This window comes from Balaenoptera ricei, chromosome 13, assembly GCF_028023285.1.
Source record: "Balaenoptera ricei isolate mBalRic1 chromosome 13, mBalRic1.hap2, whole genome shotgun sequence".
NCBI lineage: Eukaryota > Metazoa > Chordata > Mammalia > Artiodactyla > Balaenopteridae > Balaenoptera > Balaenoptera ricei.
Genome location: NC_082651.1, coordinates 68,256,480 through 68,276,897, shown reverse-complemented (window position 1 = coordinate 68,276,897; position 20,418 = coordinate 68,256,480). Strand labels below are relative to the sequence as shown.

Genomic DNA, 20,418 nt, shown 5'->3' with positions numbered 1-20,418 from the left:
GAGAGCAATGGAAAAGTAGAAAGGGAAAAACTAGGAACAGAGATGAGTTAAGAGGCTATTGCTGTCAGTCAGTGGGAAGAAGGTCTGGATCAGAATAAAAACAGAAATGAGAAAGTGCTTAACTTAAGAGATGTGTCTCCTCACAGCTTTAGTCATAGATATGCACGTTTCTATGCTTTCATGTAAATGTATCATTTTTGCAAGGAGAGAGAAATTTATGTAAATAGATGTGCATTTCTGTGCATTATCTTTGTTTTTCTCTGTGTCTGTGACTGTATCATTTATTCATTCATTCAGCAAATACTTACTGAGCCCCAACTTTGTGCAAGGCAATGTGCCAGGTACTATGGGGGAACACGGACATGAATCAAACACAAATCCTACCCTTGAGGAGCTTACAGACTAGAAAGGGAGAAAACACATATCCTCAAATAGCTAAAATGCAAATTAGTAAAATGATAAATATCATAAAGTTATGAAAGTTCAGAAGAGGAAGTCATTATCTTAGCTGGAGAGATAAGGGAGAAGATGGCATTTGAATTTGGTTTTAAGGAATTAATAGGATGATAGAGTTACCATATGATCTAGCCATCCCACTCCCGGGCATATAGCCGGAGAAATATATATACACACACAATGGAATATTACTCAGCCATAAAAAGGAATGAAAGAATGCCATTTGCAGCAACATAGATGGACCTAGAGATTATCATACTAAGTGAAGTAAATCAGAAAGAAAAAGGCAAATACCGTATGATATCACTTATATGTGGAATCTAAAAAAATGATACAAATGAACTTATTTACAAAACAGAAATAGACACACAGACATAGAAAACAAACTTAAGGTTACCAAAGTGGAAAGGGGGAGAGGGATAAATTTGGAATTCGGGGTTAATAGATACAGACTACTATATATAAAATAAATAAACAACAAGGACCTACTGTATAGCACAGGGAACTATATTCAATATCTTGTAATAATCTATAATGGAAAAGAATCTGAAAAGGAATAGATTTATACGTATAACCGAATCATTTTGCTGTACACCTGAAACATTATAAATCAACTATACTTCAATAAAAATTTTTTTAAAAAAGAAAGAATAGGATGAAGGGAAGGAATGTGGGCAGGGAACAAGCGACAGTGGAGCATTCTTACCTTACTGGCTAGAAAAGGTGGTGAAAAATAAGCCTGAAAGAAAACTGATCTAAAGAATTTGGTGGGGTTTTTTTATACACTAGCAAATATTTATTGGACTCCTACCAAAGATACGGTACTGTGCTAGATCTTGAATTTCTGTACATGATTATATGTCTGTGTTTCCATGTATGCGTGCCTGTTTGCGAACATGCGTATGTTTCACGGTGTGTACATACTTTTGTGTGTCTCCCTCTGTTTTAATAGTCAATTTCTTTGTGTACATTTACATGTTAACTGTGTCCATGTGTTTACATATGGCCAGCAGGTGGCGCCACAAAATCATAACTAGCAAGGACAATTCTGCCTGTTCCAGCCAAGTAGCCATCTCAGACCGTATGAGGCCATGGAGAGAACCTGAGGCCCTTGTAGGGGCTGGGGATTCGTTTAGCTGTTTCCATCATTAGCATTATTCACCACTGTATTCCCATGCCTGGCACAAAACCTGGCAAATTGAAATCCTCCTTAAATGTGTATTCATGAAATGCTAACATGCCCCATGGGAGAAGTGGGAGATGGGGGGAGCCAGGGAAAGAAGTACAGAGAAGGTGGCCCACCAGTAAAGACCTCACAGGAAGTGGGATTTCAGTCACACTCATAGAAGTCATAGAAGATCCGGAGGCGGATGTGTGATAAAACAGGAAACTCAGCCATTGCTGTCACCCATGAGGCTTCCCCTCCTTATAATGTGGCATCTGATCCTGACCCTTTCCTTCGGCTTTTATTCAGTGCCTAGTAAGTACTAAGACCTGTGGGAAATACCACCTCTGCTCTCTAGGAGCTTACAATCCAGGAAGAGAAATAAAGTTTATTTTTAAAAAATTTATTATATGCACGATCTGGATTTGGATCCTGGCCTAGAAAGGAAAAGGAGACATTGGACAGTGGGCAAAATTTGAATGGGATCTGGAAATCTGAATGGGTTGCACACAGGTTATAGAACAGTGTACTTGCTTTTGAGGAAATATACTCAGTGAAATATTTAGGGGTGGAATGGCATCATGTCTGCAACTTGCTCTCAGATTGAACACAAAAGGAATAACGATAATGGCCGGGAAGGAAGGAAATGGTAAATGTTAATGATTGTAGAATCTGATTTAAGGAGCTAAGAGAGTTGTTTATACTCTTCTTGCCACTTTTCTTTAAGTTTGAAATTATTTCAAAATAAATTTTGTTTTAAAATTTTTAAATAATAATTACAACCAATAAACCCTCTCTGCCTATTGCTGAGAAAGTTCCTTCCTGCCCCACGTGAGAAGTGCTCTGTTAGGGACAGAGGCACAGAGCTGGAAGAGGGTCCAGCTGTGTCTATTCAGAGACCCTCTGGATCCTGGAACTTCCTCCCCAACCCCTTGCCACCTTGGCTGCCTCAGGAGACTGGCTCTCTCTCTCCCCTATCTGGGCTACCCCAAAGTCTCACCCTTTTCAGAGCCCACATCTGTGATTTCTCCCACTCATGCTCTCCATGCCGGTGCAGGTACCCCACTCCCCCATCAGCCTGTCTAGGAGAGGAAGGTCTCTGATTGCCCACAGGGACTACCACTCTGGTCATTCCACACAAGAACACAGGTACCACCTTCACTTCTCACTTTGCTCCCATAGGAGAACTGAGGCTCAGAGTTTTGCAGCAAAAACCTTGAACCGACAAAGATCTACTCAGTGGGACCAATTTCAGGTCAGCTGCACATAGCAGGGGCCTGGACTAGAAAACACTTTAATGGTCTGGCTGAGTTATCGCAGATGGGTCTGGCTGCTTCCCCATCTCTCCGCCGTCCTCCCCATTGCCTCACTCCTTTCTCCGAGCTGCCAGCAGCACGTGGTGCTGCATTTGTCAGGCCACTGCCAGTCAAGGCCGCCTCGTGGCCCTCTGAGGAATCCCACATACCTCAGCCTGGCACTCAGGACCGTCTGCAAAGTGGACCCAGTTCCCGCTCCAGCTGTTTCTCCCATTATTCCTTTGCACCCGCTTTTGCCCTACATTCTTACTGTCCTGGATGTGCTCACACTTTCCCTCCCCCGCACCTATGCTGATGCACTTCCTCTGCCCTGGAAGGGCCTCCTTCCCCATCTCCACCTGGCAAATGCCCATCTACCTCTCAAGGCCCACTTCAAATGTGACCTCTTCCTAAGGCCTTTCATATTCCACCCCAACCTGATCTGGCCTCTTTCTCCTCTCTTGGCAATTATTTTCAGCTTCATTACCTTAATGCTTTATTTTTGGAATGCCAATTCCTTCTATTCAACTCTAAGCTCTGCAAGGGAGAAATCTGTCTCTTATCCACTCAGTACCTAGCAACTTGTTGGATATGCAGTAGGTGTTCAATAAATGCATAGGAGGTAATATGGCTAAGTGTGTTTGCTGTACTTCACTATGAGGCACAGGTCCACAGAACCGTGAACTCTGAGGGACACAGAATGCGGGCGCTCTTTCCAGGAGGAGATGGAAATAACAGCTACACTGGGCTCCCGTCAGGTGCCCTCTGGCCCCGACCCCATCCGCATCTGGCTCCCGGCCTCCTCAATCCTCAAGGACACACTTTAAAAATATCTCCCCTCCTTGCCTCCCTCCTCTCTGCTATGCCTTTCTCCTTTCCCTTCCTTTCTCTCCCCTAAAACCCTCGGGCTGCTACCCACAGAACACTGGGGAGAAAACAGAAGAGCTGAGGGATTCCCCACCAGCTTCTGAGCACTGAGATGAGGAAGTGATAATCAGAGGCCACTGTCTTGGTCAGTTCCTGTTTCTGGAGCGAAGATGCCAAAATCTGTTCATTTTTCTTGTGAAAAATATACGAGTTTTGATTTCCAAAATTCCCAGAAGCAAGACTGTCACTGGGAGCCGTCTGTGTTTCTGTCTGCCTTCATCTGTATGGAAGGTCCGCCAAGGCCTCCTGGGCCTGCTCCTCGTGGGCCAGCGTCCAGGGGCGGTCTTGACAATGACACCTCACTCCCTGCCCCTCCCCATCCCCCCCCCCCCCCCACTTGACCTGGCCGAGGAAAGACAAGTGCATTAGGACAGGCCCGCCTCTGGCCTCCTAATGCCTCCTGGGGCCTTGCAGGAGATGTCCCTCCCCAGGGTTGGTCTGGCTGCTCAGAAGCCCCTAGAGAGGGTAGAAATTTAAGCTGATAACCTGGACCCAGATGTGGATTAATTTGGGAAACGCTGTCCCTGCCCTGCTCCCAGGCTTGAAACCATGGGGCGGGGTGGGGGGGTGGGAGGGTGCAGACACAGCCACGCCATCCCCGCCCCCAGCCTTGGCCCGGGGCCCCACCTTCTGCGCCCCAGTCCCATCTGGAATGGGAGGAGAGCCCCGCTTCATGTGGAATCAGACCCTCCTGAGCCCTCTGTGGAGAAAGGAAGAGGGCCAGCCAGGGAAGTACTGGAGGTGGAGGCGGGGAAGGGTGGGATATGCAAAAAGGCACTCAGAGCCTAAAGTCGGGGTAAGAGAGTGAGTGTGGGCCCTGAGATTAAGATTAGGCTCAAGGTGTGAAGGTCAAAGTCGTCTTGGTGCCAGGCCCTCTGGGCTGTGCTTGCCTTGGGTTGGCAGGTGAGAGAGAGCAGGACAGGCCTAGGTAGCAGGTTTTTTGCCTATGCAGGAAGCAAAGATGAACGCTTTCTAGCAGGATCTATATTTGGCCTGCTTTTCCTTTGGTCTCTGCTTCTGTTTGTACCGTGCCTACCCAATTCTCATGCATTCACTTAACAAACATTTAAATAGCCTAGAACATTTGCAGATATCAGTGGCCAGGGCTTTCCATAAGCGTAGGCTGGGACTTAAAGAGTCCTCACTGCCCGGAGCTTCAGCGTCGCGCTCAGCTAGGCCCCTCGCGTGCTGTGCGCTTTGTGCACCATCCCGGTTGCTGGGGCCTGAGGCCTGATCAGCAGCGGATTGAGTAGGGGTGCAGGACCGCTCCCCAGATGGCCGGCCCAGACAATCTGAGCCCGAGACAGGTTAAGGGGGCAGGAGACTGGGCAGGGCCGGGGAGTCTCTGCGGGGGCCGACCCTGTGCCCTTTCACGTGCCCTCGGAGCTCAGATGCTGGCAGTGAGTGGCGGCGGCGCTCCCAGGGAAGGGGTCCCCCTCGGTACCCGGGGCTGGGAGCCGGGGCAGCCCTCGCCAGCGCCGCGCCCTCCCCGAGGCCCGAGCGAGGCGCCGCGGGAGGAATTCCAGCCATTTCCTCTGCGCCGCGCGGTATGTGGCCTGCTCGCTGCCCGACCGCAGCGCGGCCCGGAGGTGGGGGCCGGCGGCGCGGGCCCGTCACCAGCCGCGTCTGGCAGCTGCCCCGGCCTCGCCGTCCCGCTCCGGATTCCCGGCTGGCCGCCCCTCGTCCCGGGCGACCAAACCGGCCCTGGAGCTGCCCCGGGCCGGCGCGGCGCTGCCGGGAACCCCGGCTCCTCCCCGCGCGGCCGCAGCCGGCGGAATCGCTCCCGCCCCACGCCCGCCTGCCTCCTCGGTCCCCGCCGCGCACCCTACCCCGCGAGTCCCCAGAATCTCAGTTTGAAACTGAAGGTGGCCTTTGCTACGTCAACTTGGGGCACGTCCCTTAGCCTTTCTAAGCGTCAGTTTCTCCACCTGTGAAATGGGCACCCTAACAATAGTGCTACCTCATTTGTGCCGCCCTGAGGTTAAATGAGAAAGGGAACGTGCTGGAGCAATGTCAACGATGTTTTCGTTTCTCTAGGTATCGCTGCTGTCCTCAGCTCTCCTGGATCTTCCGCCCACCCTGCCCAGGGCCTCTTCTCCATACTAATTCGCGGTGGAGCAGTCGGGGCGGCTTTACAGGTAGGCACTGCAGACGGCCGCCTCAAGGACCGGCGGTAGACTCTTCCTCGGGATTATCTGCCCGCTTAGGGTTCTTGAAAAACCTAAGGGACGGTTATTTCATTTTTTAAATGATGTCATCGCCGTCTGACATCAACCAGGCACGTAGCGATTAGGGGAAGTTGAGGGTGCGGACTGGGATGGTAGGTCCGCAGACGTGGACTCTACATGCCGGTCTCAACAGACGCTGGGCCACCACGTGCTCTCTGGGCTCCTCTTTCAAAGTGCAGAGCCTCCACCCCCAGCCCCCGGGAGAACGAACATTCTTTCAGCTTTAACTCTGCGCTAGAGCAGCGAGAAAGGGAAAGCCAGAGCCCCTAGGCGACTGGGAGGGTGGAATCCACTTCCCCTGCCGCCCACCCCCGCCTCACCCCCGCCCACGGCTGCGGTAAATGTGACACCGAGCGGAGCTGGAAAGCCCCGGGTTTCACCGGGCCTAACCGCCGACTGCTTTGCAGACGCAGCACCGAGGAGCCGCTCTGCCGCGGTGCTCCCCCAGATGGCTCCTTGTTTTGATTTTGAAACTTCCATTCCAGCCAGAGTCCCAAGGCCGAGAATCAGCCCTTGCAGCAAGACGTGCTCCCCTCGTTCCCCCCCCCCCCCACACACACACGCTACAGCCACAGACCGCATAAATCCAGGTGGAGACAGGTCCAGAAACACAGGTGCTATAAATATCCCAGTCCGGCGAGCGGGGAGACACAGCTCCCGGACAGCCCCTCCCCACCCACCCTCCTCTGAGCCCAGCACTTCCGGCCATCGCTGCGCCGCAGGCTGCTCTCCGAGTTGGGAGGGGCGGACCCCATCCGTAGCAGAGGCCTGGCTTCCTTTTCCTCGCCCGAGACCCCCTGACTGCCTAACCTGAGCGTTTTCTCTCTACTCAGGATACACCTCCCGACCTCCCAATCGCAGACCGTTTCCTCCCTCCCCTGGTATTTTTTTAAAGGCTTCTCCCAGAGACCCCAGGCTGTGGCCAGTCTTCCTGAAATGCTGACTTCTCTTTCAAGATGGATGGGGGATGCTGCCTTAGGTTAGAAGGCAACGAACGAAATCACATTTTTAAATGTAAAATTTGATTCTAAATTTTTGATGGCGCTTTTCGTTTTGGTGGAGGTGGGGACGGACGACGGTGGGGAACAGGCTGCAGGCAGAGTAAATCTAAAAGAGGGGAAAAAAGAAGCTGGGAGTACACACATGTGAAGAGGGCATATCACTCCGCTGGAAAAGAGAGTTGCTTTCCCAACAGGCTGGTTCCCAGGAGCTTGGTGCGGCTTTCTGAGCCAGTCTCCTGAGCCTGGGACTTGATGGGGTGCAGCTCCCTGAGAAGGAGCCTGTTGGACACAATAAGGCTGCACTGGGAAAAAGGTTAATGAAGTTCCACCACCGGGGCTAAGGGATTCAGACACAAAAATTATCCCCAGGAAACTCGGAGATCTGATGGCTCCAGGAGAGGGTGGCAAAGAGCAAGGCAGGTTTGGAGATAATGAGCGAAACAGATCTGAACCACCAGTTTTCAAATGTGTCTGTAAAAATAAGCTTTTACTAAATGCTAAATAAAGCCCTGGTTTAAAAAATGAAGTCACACTCCACTTCCAATGTGGGCGCTTACTCTCGAGTTGCTGTGCTAAGGAAGCACTTGGTCAGCTCATCCCGCTGAATCCTACTTAGAATGTACTATAAATTCCCCGTTTTACAGATGAGAAAACAGGTCAGAGAGGCTAATTAACTAGCAGAGAAGAGTTTCGAACTCAGGGATCTGACTCCAGTGGTTACCTGTGGAACCTCTGCTGTAGGGTAATCAGCTCTGATGATCTCTCTGACCAGAGGTTGGCATGACTCCACTTCAGCCTTCAGCTGTCTTTTTTTTTTTTTTAAGTTATACAATTTTTATTTATTTATTTATTTATTTATTTATGGCTGTGTTGGGTCTTCATTTCTGTGCGAGGGCTTTGTCTAGTTGTGGCAAGTGGGGGCCACTCTTCATCACGGTGCGCGGGCCTCTCACTATCGCGGCCTCTCTTGTTGCGGAGCACAGGCTCCAGACGCGCAGGCTCAGTAATAGTGGCTCACGGGCCTAGTTGCTCCGCGGCATGTGGGATCTTCCTAGACCAGGGCTCGAACCCGTGTCCCCTGCATTGGCAGGCAGATTCTCAACCACTGCGCCACCAGGGAAGCCCCCTTCAGCTGTCTTTAACAGTGAGGAAGACATTGCTGTAACACCCGCCTGCCTCTAGTAGACCCGAGTGATTGCAGCCTCATTGAACTTGATGGCATTCCTGAGGGGGCCAGGCAACCTACCCTAAGACCCCAGTGTATAGAGGAACAAACTCTCTGTAAGAGGAGGACTCTGAATGGACTGGATGCAGTCACCAAGGTCAGCCCTTCCTGTGTGATTTCAGGACCACAGGGAGCCCCAAGTGGCCTCCTTACTAAAAATCAACCATAAAAGAACCATTGTGCTTAACACAGAACCAGATGTGTGCTTAAATTTACACAGGTCACTGCTATCTCACCTTGGGCCGTGGGCCAAGGCGACCCAAAGATATATTTTGTCTGGCTTTCCTAGCATTTTTAAAAAGTTGAGTTAATTACCAAACGTTTAAAATTGGAAGATTGTGCAGAAATATCTGGATTTTTTTAGCTTCTCCCCCCTAATCTTTAAGAGCTGGCCACACTGACATGTACTCTGTGGTCCACCCCAGTCCCAGCCATCCCATCTCGTTTTTTATTCCCACCCTCCTGCTTGGCCCATTGACATTTGAATTTGCTGACCCCCATCTTCCTCACTAAAATGCAGTTATTCACTAAAGAGGTAACTGTTGAGTCTAACTAGTCACATTCCAGTTTGGCTATCTTTTCTGGAGAGCTGGTTAAGGTAGAATAGTTGAGGTAAGTTAAAGTGAGGGTAGGAGAGAAAGTGGGGTTCCCCCAAACAAAGCGTCAGGCCATACCAGAACAGAGCAGATTTCTGAGTTCCTAGAAGACCACAAGATGAGAAATTGGTGTTAGAACAGCTGACATGGATGTCAGAACATCACCTGTTTCCCAGGAGCTCATCCTTCCATTTAACTTAGCAAACACCACATTCCCCTATTCTTTTATTAGCATCCTGGGCTGCCTTCCCCAAACCTGCTTCTGGAAGTGCCTTGGGGAATGTCCAGAAGCAAACCCTGGAGGTGATTAGAGGGCTGCCGACTCCGGCTATGAGCGAGCCCAAAGGAATGGGTCTGGCTTTCAACCAGGACGGAGCTGAGCCCAGAGGAGGAGCTGAATGAAGACGAGGGGTTTGAGCAGCCAGGAATTGAAGCACGATCTCATTCACCAAGATGGTGAGCAGCTGTGCTCTCTGAAACGTGGACCACATGAGGGAAAACCATCCTCCCCGAACTTGGAAGCTTTTCTGACCAACCAGTTTATTGTGGGCACAGAGAGGTGAAAAGGTTTTGTATGGAGACGTAAGAAGGGATGAGATGGGCTTTGACGGACTGTCTGATAGACCTCGGGGCCACCTCAGCCTTCCCCAAATGCGCATCTGGGAGAGTTTCAGCCCTGTGAATATTTGAACTCAGACCTTTTAGGCAATAGTCCATGGGACAAGTGTGTCAACAGAGCCCCAGATGTGTACTCTGGGGTGTGGAGGGCGTGAATGTGATGAAGTACTTTTAGGGCTTTTAGAGAAACATGAAATAGAGTTATCAGAGACAGGAAAATCTATTCAACTTCTTTCAAAACCAGTGGATAACATGGCCATCAGAATTTAACATGGCCATCAGAATTGTCACAACTGCTAGGTGAAGCCTTTGGAAAAGACAACAAATTAGCAGCAAAGGGGTAGGAGAGGCCCCTTCGGGGAGTCGCCAGGCTGGGGCAGGGACACACTCTATTCAGAGAGCCTCCTCTCCCCTCCTGCATCGTCAGGAGCCCCTGAAATCCCAGCACTCAGCCTTGCCGCCATCATCTGTGCATTGTGTCCTCGTTCCTGTTCATGTCAGTCCTAAAATCTCCCTGGCTCCCAGAGGCCCTGTCTTTCCCCTATTCTGTGGCCTCTCCCACGCTCCCCAACTCCTGAAACTCTTCCTCCGTGACCCCTGGAGTTCATATCCGTGATTAGCAAACTCTCCTTTATCCTCAACCTGTTCTCCTAGCATCCTCTTCACTTCTTTCCCTGCGGGACACCCAGCTCTCCCCTGAGTTCACTGCTGCCCCCACAGCCTTCTCCAGCAGGGCCTGGTTTTTTTCTCTCACAGCCCCCGTCCCTAGACCTGGAGGTGAGATAGGTGTCCTCCTTACTGGTCATCGTCACCTTGAGAAGTATTCCCTTGCACACCACGTTGAATTTCGTGTTATCAAATTATACCAATCACTGCTGTCTTCTCCTAACCCCCAGGCGTTATTTTGCAAATATTCTAGGTCTTGGTTCACTGTCACTCTCACCAACACTGTCTTAACCCTTGGCGATTCGGTATAGAGTAGATGACCCTTCCAATACCCCAGCCTCTCAGTCTCTTGAATTTCTCTCCTCCAGTGATTTTCCCTCCCCTCAACCCATAGTTGTGATTACACATAACTGCAGTCCCTCCATGATCTCAATTTCGTGCATCCTCCTATCTTTCCAGCTCACCTCCTTGCTTGATCTCAGCCATCCTCTGACCCCACCAGAGCCTCCAGTATGCTGATCCCACCACCCTTCACTGTTGCCCACCCCTTTGATGTTCTTACTCCCCTCCTGACCCAGTATAAATTTCATGGCCATACCTAGCCAGAGAAATACACACAGCCCCACTGCTTGACCTCATTTGAAGTTCATGCTGATGAAACTTACGTGGGCCCTTAATGCTGCCCAACAGTCATACTTATGTTTCCCTGATCCATTCACTCACCTATGCTCCTGGATGACAGTTTTGTACCTTCTTTTCCCTTCTCAAACCCTTAATATTCCCTTCCCATTCTCACTCTCAGCTGAATTCTAAAAGAATCTAATTGGATTCTTTTTTCACTGGGAAAATAGAAGGAACCAGAGGAGAAATCTGCAGATTCCCACCATCACATTTATCCCCTGTCCAGCAGTTGCATCTTCTCACTTTGCCTTTCCACCTACTATCAGAGGTGACCCATCCATCAAGAGCAAATTCCTCCACTTGCGCAGGCAACCCAGTCCCTCTCACCTACTCATGGACATTACTCAGCAATTCTTCCTACACCAAATTATTACTCTCTGCTGGATTCTTTCCATCAGCACACAAACATGCTATTATTTCCCACATCTTAAAAAAAAGCCTTTTCATGACTGTACTTCCCTTGGCAGCCTCCCTCCCATTTGTTTGCTCCCCTTTAGAGCAAATTCCTCAGAAGAATCATCCGTACTTGCTATGTCCAGTTCTCTCTTAAACCAACCCCAAATCAGGCCTATATCCCTCAGTGCTCCACAGAAATTATTCTGGTCCAAGTTACCATGACTTACTAAATCCAGTGGTCACTTCTCAGTTCTCGTCTTATTGATTAATAACATCTGATATAATCAACCACGTCCTCCTCCTTGATACACGTTCTTCCCTGGACTTCCAGAACACCTCACTCTCTTGGTTTTCCTCCTCTCTCACTGCTCCCGCCTTCTTGGTCTCTTTTCCTGGCTCCCCCTCTTTTCCCTGACCTCTAAATGTTGACATGCCCAGGGCTCAGACCTCAGTCCTCTGCCCCTCCTTATCCACCTCTTTTGATGATCTCATCTAGATGTGTGGTTTTAAATACAGTCTATGCACCCATGACCCACATTTATATCTCTAGTCCAGACCTCTGCCCTGAACTCTAGACTCATATATCCGACTGTCTGCCCCACATCTCCAAACTCAAGATGTCCAAAACTAAACTCTTGAGATGCTCCCCAAACTTGATCTACCTGCAGTCTTTCCTATCACAGTCGATGGCAACTCTATTCTTTCAGTGGCTCAGGCCAAAACACTGAGTTATCCTTGACTCTTGTCTTCCTCTCACGTGCACATCACATCTGACAGGAGTTAACTCTACCAACAGAATGCATCTGGAATCCAACCACTTCTCACCTCCTTTATGGCTGCCGTCCTAGTCAAAGCCACCGTCATCTCTCACCCGGATTACTGCTGTGTCCTCCTGTCAAAAGTCTCCCTGCTTCTACTCTGGCCTTCAACACAGAAGCCAGAGTGATCTTTTTTTTTTTTTTGGCCGCACTTCGGGGCTTGTAGGATCTTAGTACCCCAACCAGGGATCAAACCCATGCCCCCTGCAATGGAAGAGCGGAGTCCTAACCTCTGGACCTCCAGGGAATTCCCAAGAGTGATCCTTTTAAAATATACTTTAGACCACATCACTCTCTAATCAAAACTTCAAAAACCCCCTCTCCCCCGTTTCTTTTAGGGTTACTCTTTGATAACTCCCCATTTCTCTCAGTGTAAAAACGGAAGTCTTTACAATGGCCAAAGAGTTCCTGCATTATCTGCCCACTCCTCCCACCACTCACCTCCCTGGCTCCCTCTTTGGATTATTTTATTTTATTTATTTATTTATTTTTAAAATTTTGGCCACGCCACGTGACTTGCGGGATCTTAGTTCCCTGACCAGGGATCGAACTCGGGCCCCAGCAGTGAAGGCACAGAGTCCTAATCACTGCACCGCCAGGGAATTCCGTCTTCCTCTTTGGATACTCCCTTCCTCACTCATTCTGGGAGTCCAGCCTCCCTGATGTTATTCAAACACACTAGGCGTGTTGCCACAGTGAGGTCTCTGCTGTAGCTCTACCCTCTACCTGAACACCCTTGCCCCAGAAATCTACTTGCCAACCTTCTCACTCCTTCAGTCTTTAGAGTCCCACCTTTTCAATGAGACCCATTTGACCACCCTGTTTAATACTGAAACTTGCCCTTTCCCTACACCCTGACATTCTTGATCACCTTTAACCTGCACAACCTTGTTCTTTTTGGTCCCCATAGCATTTATTATCGCCTAACATACTATGTAATTTATATATTTATGTTTATTGCTTATTATCTATCTTCCCCTAACCCCACCCCCACAGGGATCTTTCTCTGTCTTGTTCACAAATGTATCCTAAATGCCTAGAACAGTGCCTGACACATGGTAGGGAAACAATATGTATTTTTTTGGAATGAATGAAAATAATCCAGGCAGAGAGGGACTTACTTCCTCGCCCATCAGAAATGTCTGGGCCAAGAGCAAAAGGGAAAATGGAACCAGAAAGAGCAGTTGGAGCTGACCATAAACACATGATTCACGGGCAAAGTCAGGTCAAGTTGGAATGAACAAACTGTGTGCTCATAATCACTAGATAGATAGATAGATAGATAGATAGATAGATAGATAGATAGATAGAATCTCCCACATGGTAGGTAATAAAGTGACTTTATTTACCACATATAGAGTAAATAAAAGCCTGGGCCAATGACACCGACTTATCCAATTTCCGTCATTGTCAGTTGCTTTTTAGCTGTTCTCCCAGCCCTAAGTGAGCCAGTTACAGTTGACCCTTGAACAACGTGGAGTTTGAACTGCCTGGGTCCACTTATACACGGATTTTTTTCAACAAATGTACAGTCGGCACTCCCTTTTCACGGGCTTTGCATTAGGGGATTCAACCAACCATGAACAGCAGATTAAATTTTGATCTGGGGTTTGTCGAATCCGAGGACATGGAGGGTCGACTGTATTCAGTGGACTATGCCATGTTATATAAAGGACTTGAGCATCCACGGATTTTGGTATTTGCAGGGACCCCTGGAATCAGTGCCCCGTGGATACCAGTTGTCCCCGAGGGACAACGGTACAGTTTGTCAGAGGCACCACAGAGAGTAAAGGCAAAAGGACAGGATCCTACAAGTGAGGACTTTGAAAAAGAAACTCCTCTCTCTTCACCTCTTCCCCTAAGTGCTTTCTCAGTAGAAGATAGTGCAGTACCAGATGTCTGGGGCAGTACCCAAGCCATTTCCTCAGAATTCTGCAATCATTGGATGCAGATGGTTAATAGTTCTGCTTGCCTGGCCCCCATATGTCCACTGTTAACAGAGGCCTTCTGGAGTCCATGCCTTCCTTTCCCATAGGGATTGCAGCTTCCAGGCTGACTGCCAATGTATTCCTTCTCGAAAGATGCCAGTGTTATGCGAGGAGCCTCTGCACTAAAGATAAACAAGTTAACTGAGGCTCCTAAGGCCCTCCAGACATTTTAGTTAGAGACCCTGGGGTATCAGCCCTGTGGCTGCACCAGGGGCTTGAGGCCACAGTAGGGTCTGGGGCAGGAGGCTTTACCTGTCCTGAGGAGAAATAGAATCTCAGAGCCTTTACAGAGTTGAGGCTTCAGCTCACAACATGCCTAAATAACTGCAGGCAGAGCTTCCAAAGGGGTCTGGGCAGAAGCTCCAGAAGATCCCCCTTGACCAGACATGAAGACAAAACCCCCAATTCACAGGACAGACTCGAACCAAATTGCCTTTTCCCAAAACAGGGGCATCCTCAGCTACGCCTTTCATCATAAGGAATGTATGTGCATTGATGGAGCTCACCTAGTGCCAAGAGAGCAGCAAAAGGCATTGAAATAAGTAAGCCTATGTCATTTTCTCCATAGAAAACATTCATTTGTAAGGAAGGCATTCATCTTTGACATGAATAGGGATGCCCTATGAGGTTCAGAGTAAGCACAAAACACAGCAGAAGAAGCAGCACTCCTGTATAAAAATATAATTTAGGGAATTCCCCGGCGGTCCAGTGGTTAAGACTCGGCAGTTTCACTGCAGTGGGCCCGGGTTTGATCCCTGGTCAGGGAATTAAGATCCCACAAGCCGCGCGGCACAGCCAAAAAAAAAAAATATATATATATAAAATACATGTATTATATATAATACATATGTATATATATAATACATGTATTATATATATATGTATTTTATATATATATATATATATATATATATATTTTTTTTTTTATGGCTGTGTTGGGTCTTTGTTTCTGTACGAGGGCTTTCTCTACTTGTGGCAAGCGGGGGCCACTCTTCATTGCGGTGCGTGGGCCTCTCACTATCGTGGCCTCTCTTGTTGCGGAGCACAGGCTCCAGACCCGCAGGCTCAGTAATTGTGGCTCACGGGCCCATTTGCTCCGCGGCATGTGGGATCTTCCCAGACCAGGGCTCAAACCCGTGTCCCCTGCATTGGCAGGCAGATTCTCAACCACTGCGCCACCAGGGAGGCCCTATATTTTAAATAAGTTAAAATATTTACCCAGTCCCATGAGAAAAAAGTCAAAGGGCTTAAGTATATTCTCAACACTCAATCTAACTTCTCTTTCTTCCCCTCACAGTTGCCCCTTTTTTGTTCCTCTTCACTCTTCCAAAACTCAGCTCACAATCCTCCCCCACCCTGTGTACCTCCATCTCACACACACACACACACACACACACACACACACACACACACATACACACACAGGCTCTTGATGCCCTTCCTCTCTCCCTGCCTCCCTGGACCTTTTCTTTTCTGCGTTTCCAATGTAACGATTCATGGCTGCTCAGGCTCCTTCCAAGTCTTAGTTCTTCCTGGTTTTTACTCTGATCAGCACAGCAGCAGACCAGCTGAGCTGGAATCTTTCTTAGGCAGTAGTCAGGTAAAGCTGTACATATTCATGGGGAGATATTGTGTAATCCTATGCCTTTCCTCCATGTCTCTTTAAAGGATGTCATTTTAATACCCCACATCCATCAGCATTTTCTTCTTAGGAGAAAAGAGAGCAAGAGAGGAAAGACAGAGTGAGAGAAGTCAGAACATGTCTGGGGAATGAAAGACATCTTTTGATCTGCTCCTTATATGTAGCTCAGATGCCTACACTGGACAGTGCCCAGATTATCAGTGGATTCTGGGACATTCCTATGTTAGCCTAATCAAAAAAGAAAACAACACAGCCAACAAGAGGTTAAGGCACAAAGTCAAAATGGAGAGGATTCTGTAGGCCTCTGAACTTGACTTGAAGCATTCAGTGTGAAGGCAGGAGCTGGGAGAAGAGAGAAAACAGTGAATTGTGTTTTTGATTATTTTTTTTCTGATTACAAAAGTAACATGTGTTCAATGTAGAAAACCAGGAAAATACAGAAAAGTACAAGAAGGGATTGAAAAAAAAAAAGAAACAACACTTGTGCCCCACCACCCAGATATAATCAATGTTAACGTTTGTTTACCTTTCCAATGTTGTTTCCACGCATATTCTTTTTTAATCAAATTATAAACATAGTATATATGCTCTTTCAGAAATTTTTTCTCACTTAACAGTATATCCTAATTTTTTCCCCAAGTCATTAAATACTCTTCTACAATATGATTTGTTAAAGCTATTTATGATTTTGTGCTATAGGTATGCTATCATAGATTTATCAACCAATTTTTTTTTTTTTAAAGGGACGTGGTTATTTTTAAATTATTTATTTATTTTTGGCTGTGTTGGGTCTTCGTTTCTGTGCGAGGGCTCTCTCCAGTTGCGGCAAGTGGGGGCCACTCTTCATCGCGGTGCGCGGGCCTCTCACTATCGTGGCCTCTCTTGTTGCAGAGCACAGGCTCCAGACGCACAGGCTCAGTAATTGTGGCTCACGGGCCCAGTTGCTCCGCGGCATGTGGGATCTTCCCAGACCAGGGCTCGAACCCGTGTGCCCTGCATTGGCAGGCAGATTCTCAACCACTGTGCCAACAGGGAAGCCTATCAACCAATTTTATGTGGAAGCGTATCTAGGCTTTTCCCAAGCATGGGATTTTAACTGTGGCAGGGTTGTCTGCACCACCCCTGTTTTCAGACAAGCTAACCTTCTTCCCTTACAAGCAGATAAGGATCCCTTCAAAGTCCTATACCCAAGAGAACCCTGCCTTGACAGAAGTAACTCCTCACAAGCATTCAGCTGTCCTTGTGTTCTTCAGGGAAAGCCTGGCATTAGGCCTTGAGCATCCTTACGTCTACTGGCCAGGCCATTCTTGAGCAGACGGAGAGAAAATATTTGTCATTCTAAGTCATGGAGTTGGCCCAAGTTATTCAATGCATCATTCTCAAAAATATTTTTTGTGCTAGACCTGAGCTGGATATTATAGAAGAAGAGATATGGTTTCTATGTTTCATAAACTTTTACTCTTCATGGGTTGACAAACATATAGGTGTGAAAGAGTTAGGTAGAAACAGATTATGTGTGAATGACTAAATGCTAATCTGTGGTTCAAATCACAAGGGCTTTAGGAGGTGAGAAAAGTGTAAGCACAAGGTGGAATTGAGTGGTTTGAGAAGACTCCATGGAACAGGTGGAGCTTGGAGGCAGGGTAGGCAAGGAACATTCCATGTGGAGGGGACACAGAGGCCAGAAAGCACAGGAAGCAAGAAGGAGGTTCATGTGGCTGCAGCTGAGGGAGAGATGGTCAGTCAGACTAGATAAGTCACATATGGGGCACATGGGTAGAGGGCCAAAAAGAAGTTTGACCCTAATTCTGTAGATATTTCCCCTTGTACTGGAGGTGTCACACCAAGAAAGGAAATGTCAAGTCAAATTCAAGCTGAGTTGCTTTTGTTTTTTGGTGTGTGTAGGGCCAGGGGTGGTGGAGGATGGTTTATAAACAGAACTTCTCAAAGCCTTTAATATTGTTCATGTATGTGGCAAGGTCAAGAGAGGGGGAAATTGGACTTCCTAAGAGTCTTTGACCACAGAACTCTTTTTATCATGGACCATCTCCTTTGGTGTTCCATGAGACACAATTAGGAGCTAGTGAGCCACCAAAGATGTTAGAGCTGGAAAGTAATGCTTGAGGGAAAACAAAGTTTTAGAAGATTAATCTCATGGGAGAATGTAAGGTGAGCAAGAGAGAAAAGAGCCTGGATTCAGGCCATACAGTTAGATGATTGAATAAAGACTCCAGGTAAGTGGGCAGGGTTGAAGCACACTGAAGCAGAGAATGGAGAACAAAGCATTGATTGAACGCAGAGTCTGCTGTTGGGCTCTGGGGAAGGTACAAAAGTGTCAGAGTTCCTGGATCTTGCAGGAGTTCGAATAAGCATTAATTAGGATTTTGATTGCAACGGACAGAAATCAACTTGAAGCAGCTTAAGCAAAAAGAGTGTTTTTAAGGAAATAGGGATACTTCATGAAGAACTGAAGCCATGTACTGGGAAGTTGGCAAAAAGTTCCGTGTCTATCTGGTCTCAGCTACTGTGTGTGTTTGCCTCATCTTCTTCATATTCTCTCTCTCTCCTCTCCTGTGCTCTAACATCCCCTCACCTTCCTTCCTTTCCCCGCTCTCCTCTCCTCTTCCTCCTCCCCTCTCCCTGTTCTCATTTCTGGAAGAAAATGGCTTCCCTAGAGTTCCTGAGTTTGCATGTTGCACTAAGTTTGCATGACATAGTTCCGGCTATATCAGAAGCTAACTCTCCATGTCTTCTTCCCAATTTCAGATTTCCAGTAGAAAGAGTCTTCTTGACCCAGCTTAGGACTCATTCTGTTCTGACTAGGGGGACAGGTTTTAAATAGAAACATGGCTGCAGAAGACTTACCCTGTGAATTAGTGTGGGGACCACTACCAGGAAAAGGTGTCTGCTGTAGAGTGATGCGATGACCTTTAACTGAAAGCATGCTTCTGGAAGAGTTGAGCACACTATTGTTTTGTTTTGTTTTAATTTTTTTTTTGAATTTTATTTTATTTTATTTTTATAGAGCAAGTTCTTATTAGTTATCTATTTTATACATATTAGTGTATACATGTCAATCCCAGTCTCCCAATTCATCCCACCACCACCACCCCACCCTGCCACTTTCTCCCCTTGGTGTCCATACGTTTGTTCTCTCCATCTGAGGAGCACACTATCATTGAATGAGTAGATGACTATGAAGCTTTAAGGCAGCTTCATTAGAGTCCATATTCTTGTCCCTTTCCCAAACTCCTTTAGTTCCCAAGTTCTGTAAAAATCTACAGATGAAGGAAGCAGGATACACTGTGGTTAAGAGCACATGTCTGGGGTTACGTTGTCTGTGTTTTGGATCCTAGCCTTGAGGACTTCAGCAAGTTATGGAACCTGCCTGAGCCTCAGGTTTCTCATCTATAAAATGGGTATCGCGAGGATTAACTAAGATAATATGTGTAAAGTGCTTAGCACAATGCACCTAATAATGTTAGCAACGTAATTGTTAAACAAAAATTAACTGATGGAGCTGAAGTTGACATCAGTAGATCCAAATATCTTTCATAAACTGAACAAAAGAAAGATGCACTGGCAGATGGGCAAGTGGTCAGCTTGGTTCTCCAGATATCCCCACGAACATGGCCTCTGGAATAGGGGGTTTGGGGAGAAAAATAAGCCACGAATATCTTGAGGCGCCAACGGGGACTTTAGAGATCACAGGTCATATGGGCCAGTCACACTCCCTTTTGTTCCTAGAGATTTAATATCTACCAGCCTATTAAATGGTCATGATTTGGAGAAGACAAGAAGAGGAATTACTTTCAGCTGGCCCTGGTCTTTAAATAACCCGGGGTACAACATCCTTCAAAACACAAAGGAGACCATGTGTAAAACATTAGTTAAATTCAGATATAAATCTAGTCTTTGACCAGTCCAAAACTAATCAATATGCTTTTTTTTCTCTCTTTGAACTTTGAGTTTTCTGGCAACAACAAAAACCCCAAACCCCATCCAAAACCATCGTCCAGACAGCACAGCTCCTATGCTCCCCTCCCTCGTGTCACATATTGTTGACAGACCTACTCTTGTTACCACATTCATTCCAGTGGTGTTTCAAATTCTTCTGCAGAAATTGACTTGAAAGACAGAAAATTGCTCTTGTAATCACTTAATAAGGAATCCTGGACAGGGAATACAACGCTATGAATATAGATTTACTCTTAGCTTTTATGGATGCATTTTTCTCAGTTATTTTCATTGAAAATCATGACGAACTAATTTAAATAGCAAGGTAAACTGAGATGGAAAATTACCCATAATAAGAATTTTGATGAAAATATAGACTGGCCTGGTTTTAAGCATATCAAGGACTCTTGGTTTAAATTGCAAATTCGGAGAGATTTGAAATGTGTTTGTTTGAATGTGTCAGTTTTAGGCAAAACTAAACTACTATGTTCCTTTCCAAAAATCAAGAATCTGCTCTGGAAAAAAATCATGCAGTGTGATGTACAAAGCAGAGGGGAAGGAAAGTAAGTAATGGGTGAGAAAGACCCACCCAAGGACTGCAGCCAGCTTCCCCAGGAAGATTCATGACCATGCTTCAATACTGTCCTGCAATTCTTTCCAAGAGATTTTACTATAGCTCTAAATCATTAGAAGCAACTGCTGCTGTTACCAAAGCTATCTTTGCCTCAAAAAGAGGAAAATTCAGGACATGCAATATAA

At 47.1% G+C, this 20,418-nt stretch overlaps 1 protein-coding gene across 1 annotated transcript in view; it reads left to right on the top strand.

The window, feature by feature from the left end:
- Positions 1–5,234: 5,234 nt before the first annotated feature.
- LOC132376755 (uncharacterized) overlaps positions 5,235–20,418 on the top strand; it is a 34,733-nt gene continuing 19,549 nt past the window's right edge. The window contains exons 1-2 of the mRNA XM_059942606.1: positions 5,235–5,757; positions 5,881–5,981. Of these exons, the coding sequence (XP_059798589.1) occupies positions 5,235–5,757; positions 5,881–5,981 (624 nt within the window). The remainder of the gene's footprint in view (positions 5,758–5,880; positions 5,982–20,418) is intronic.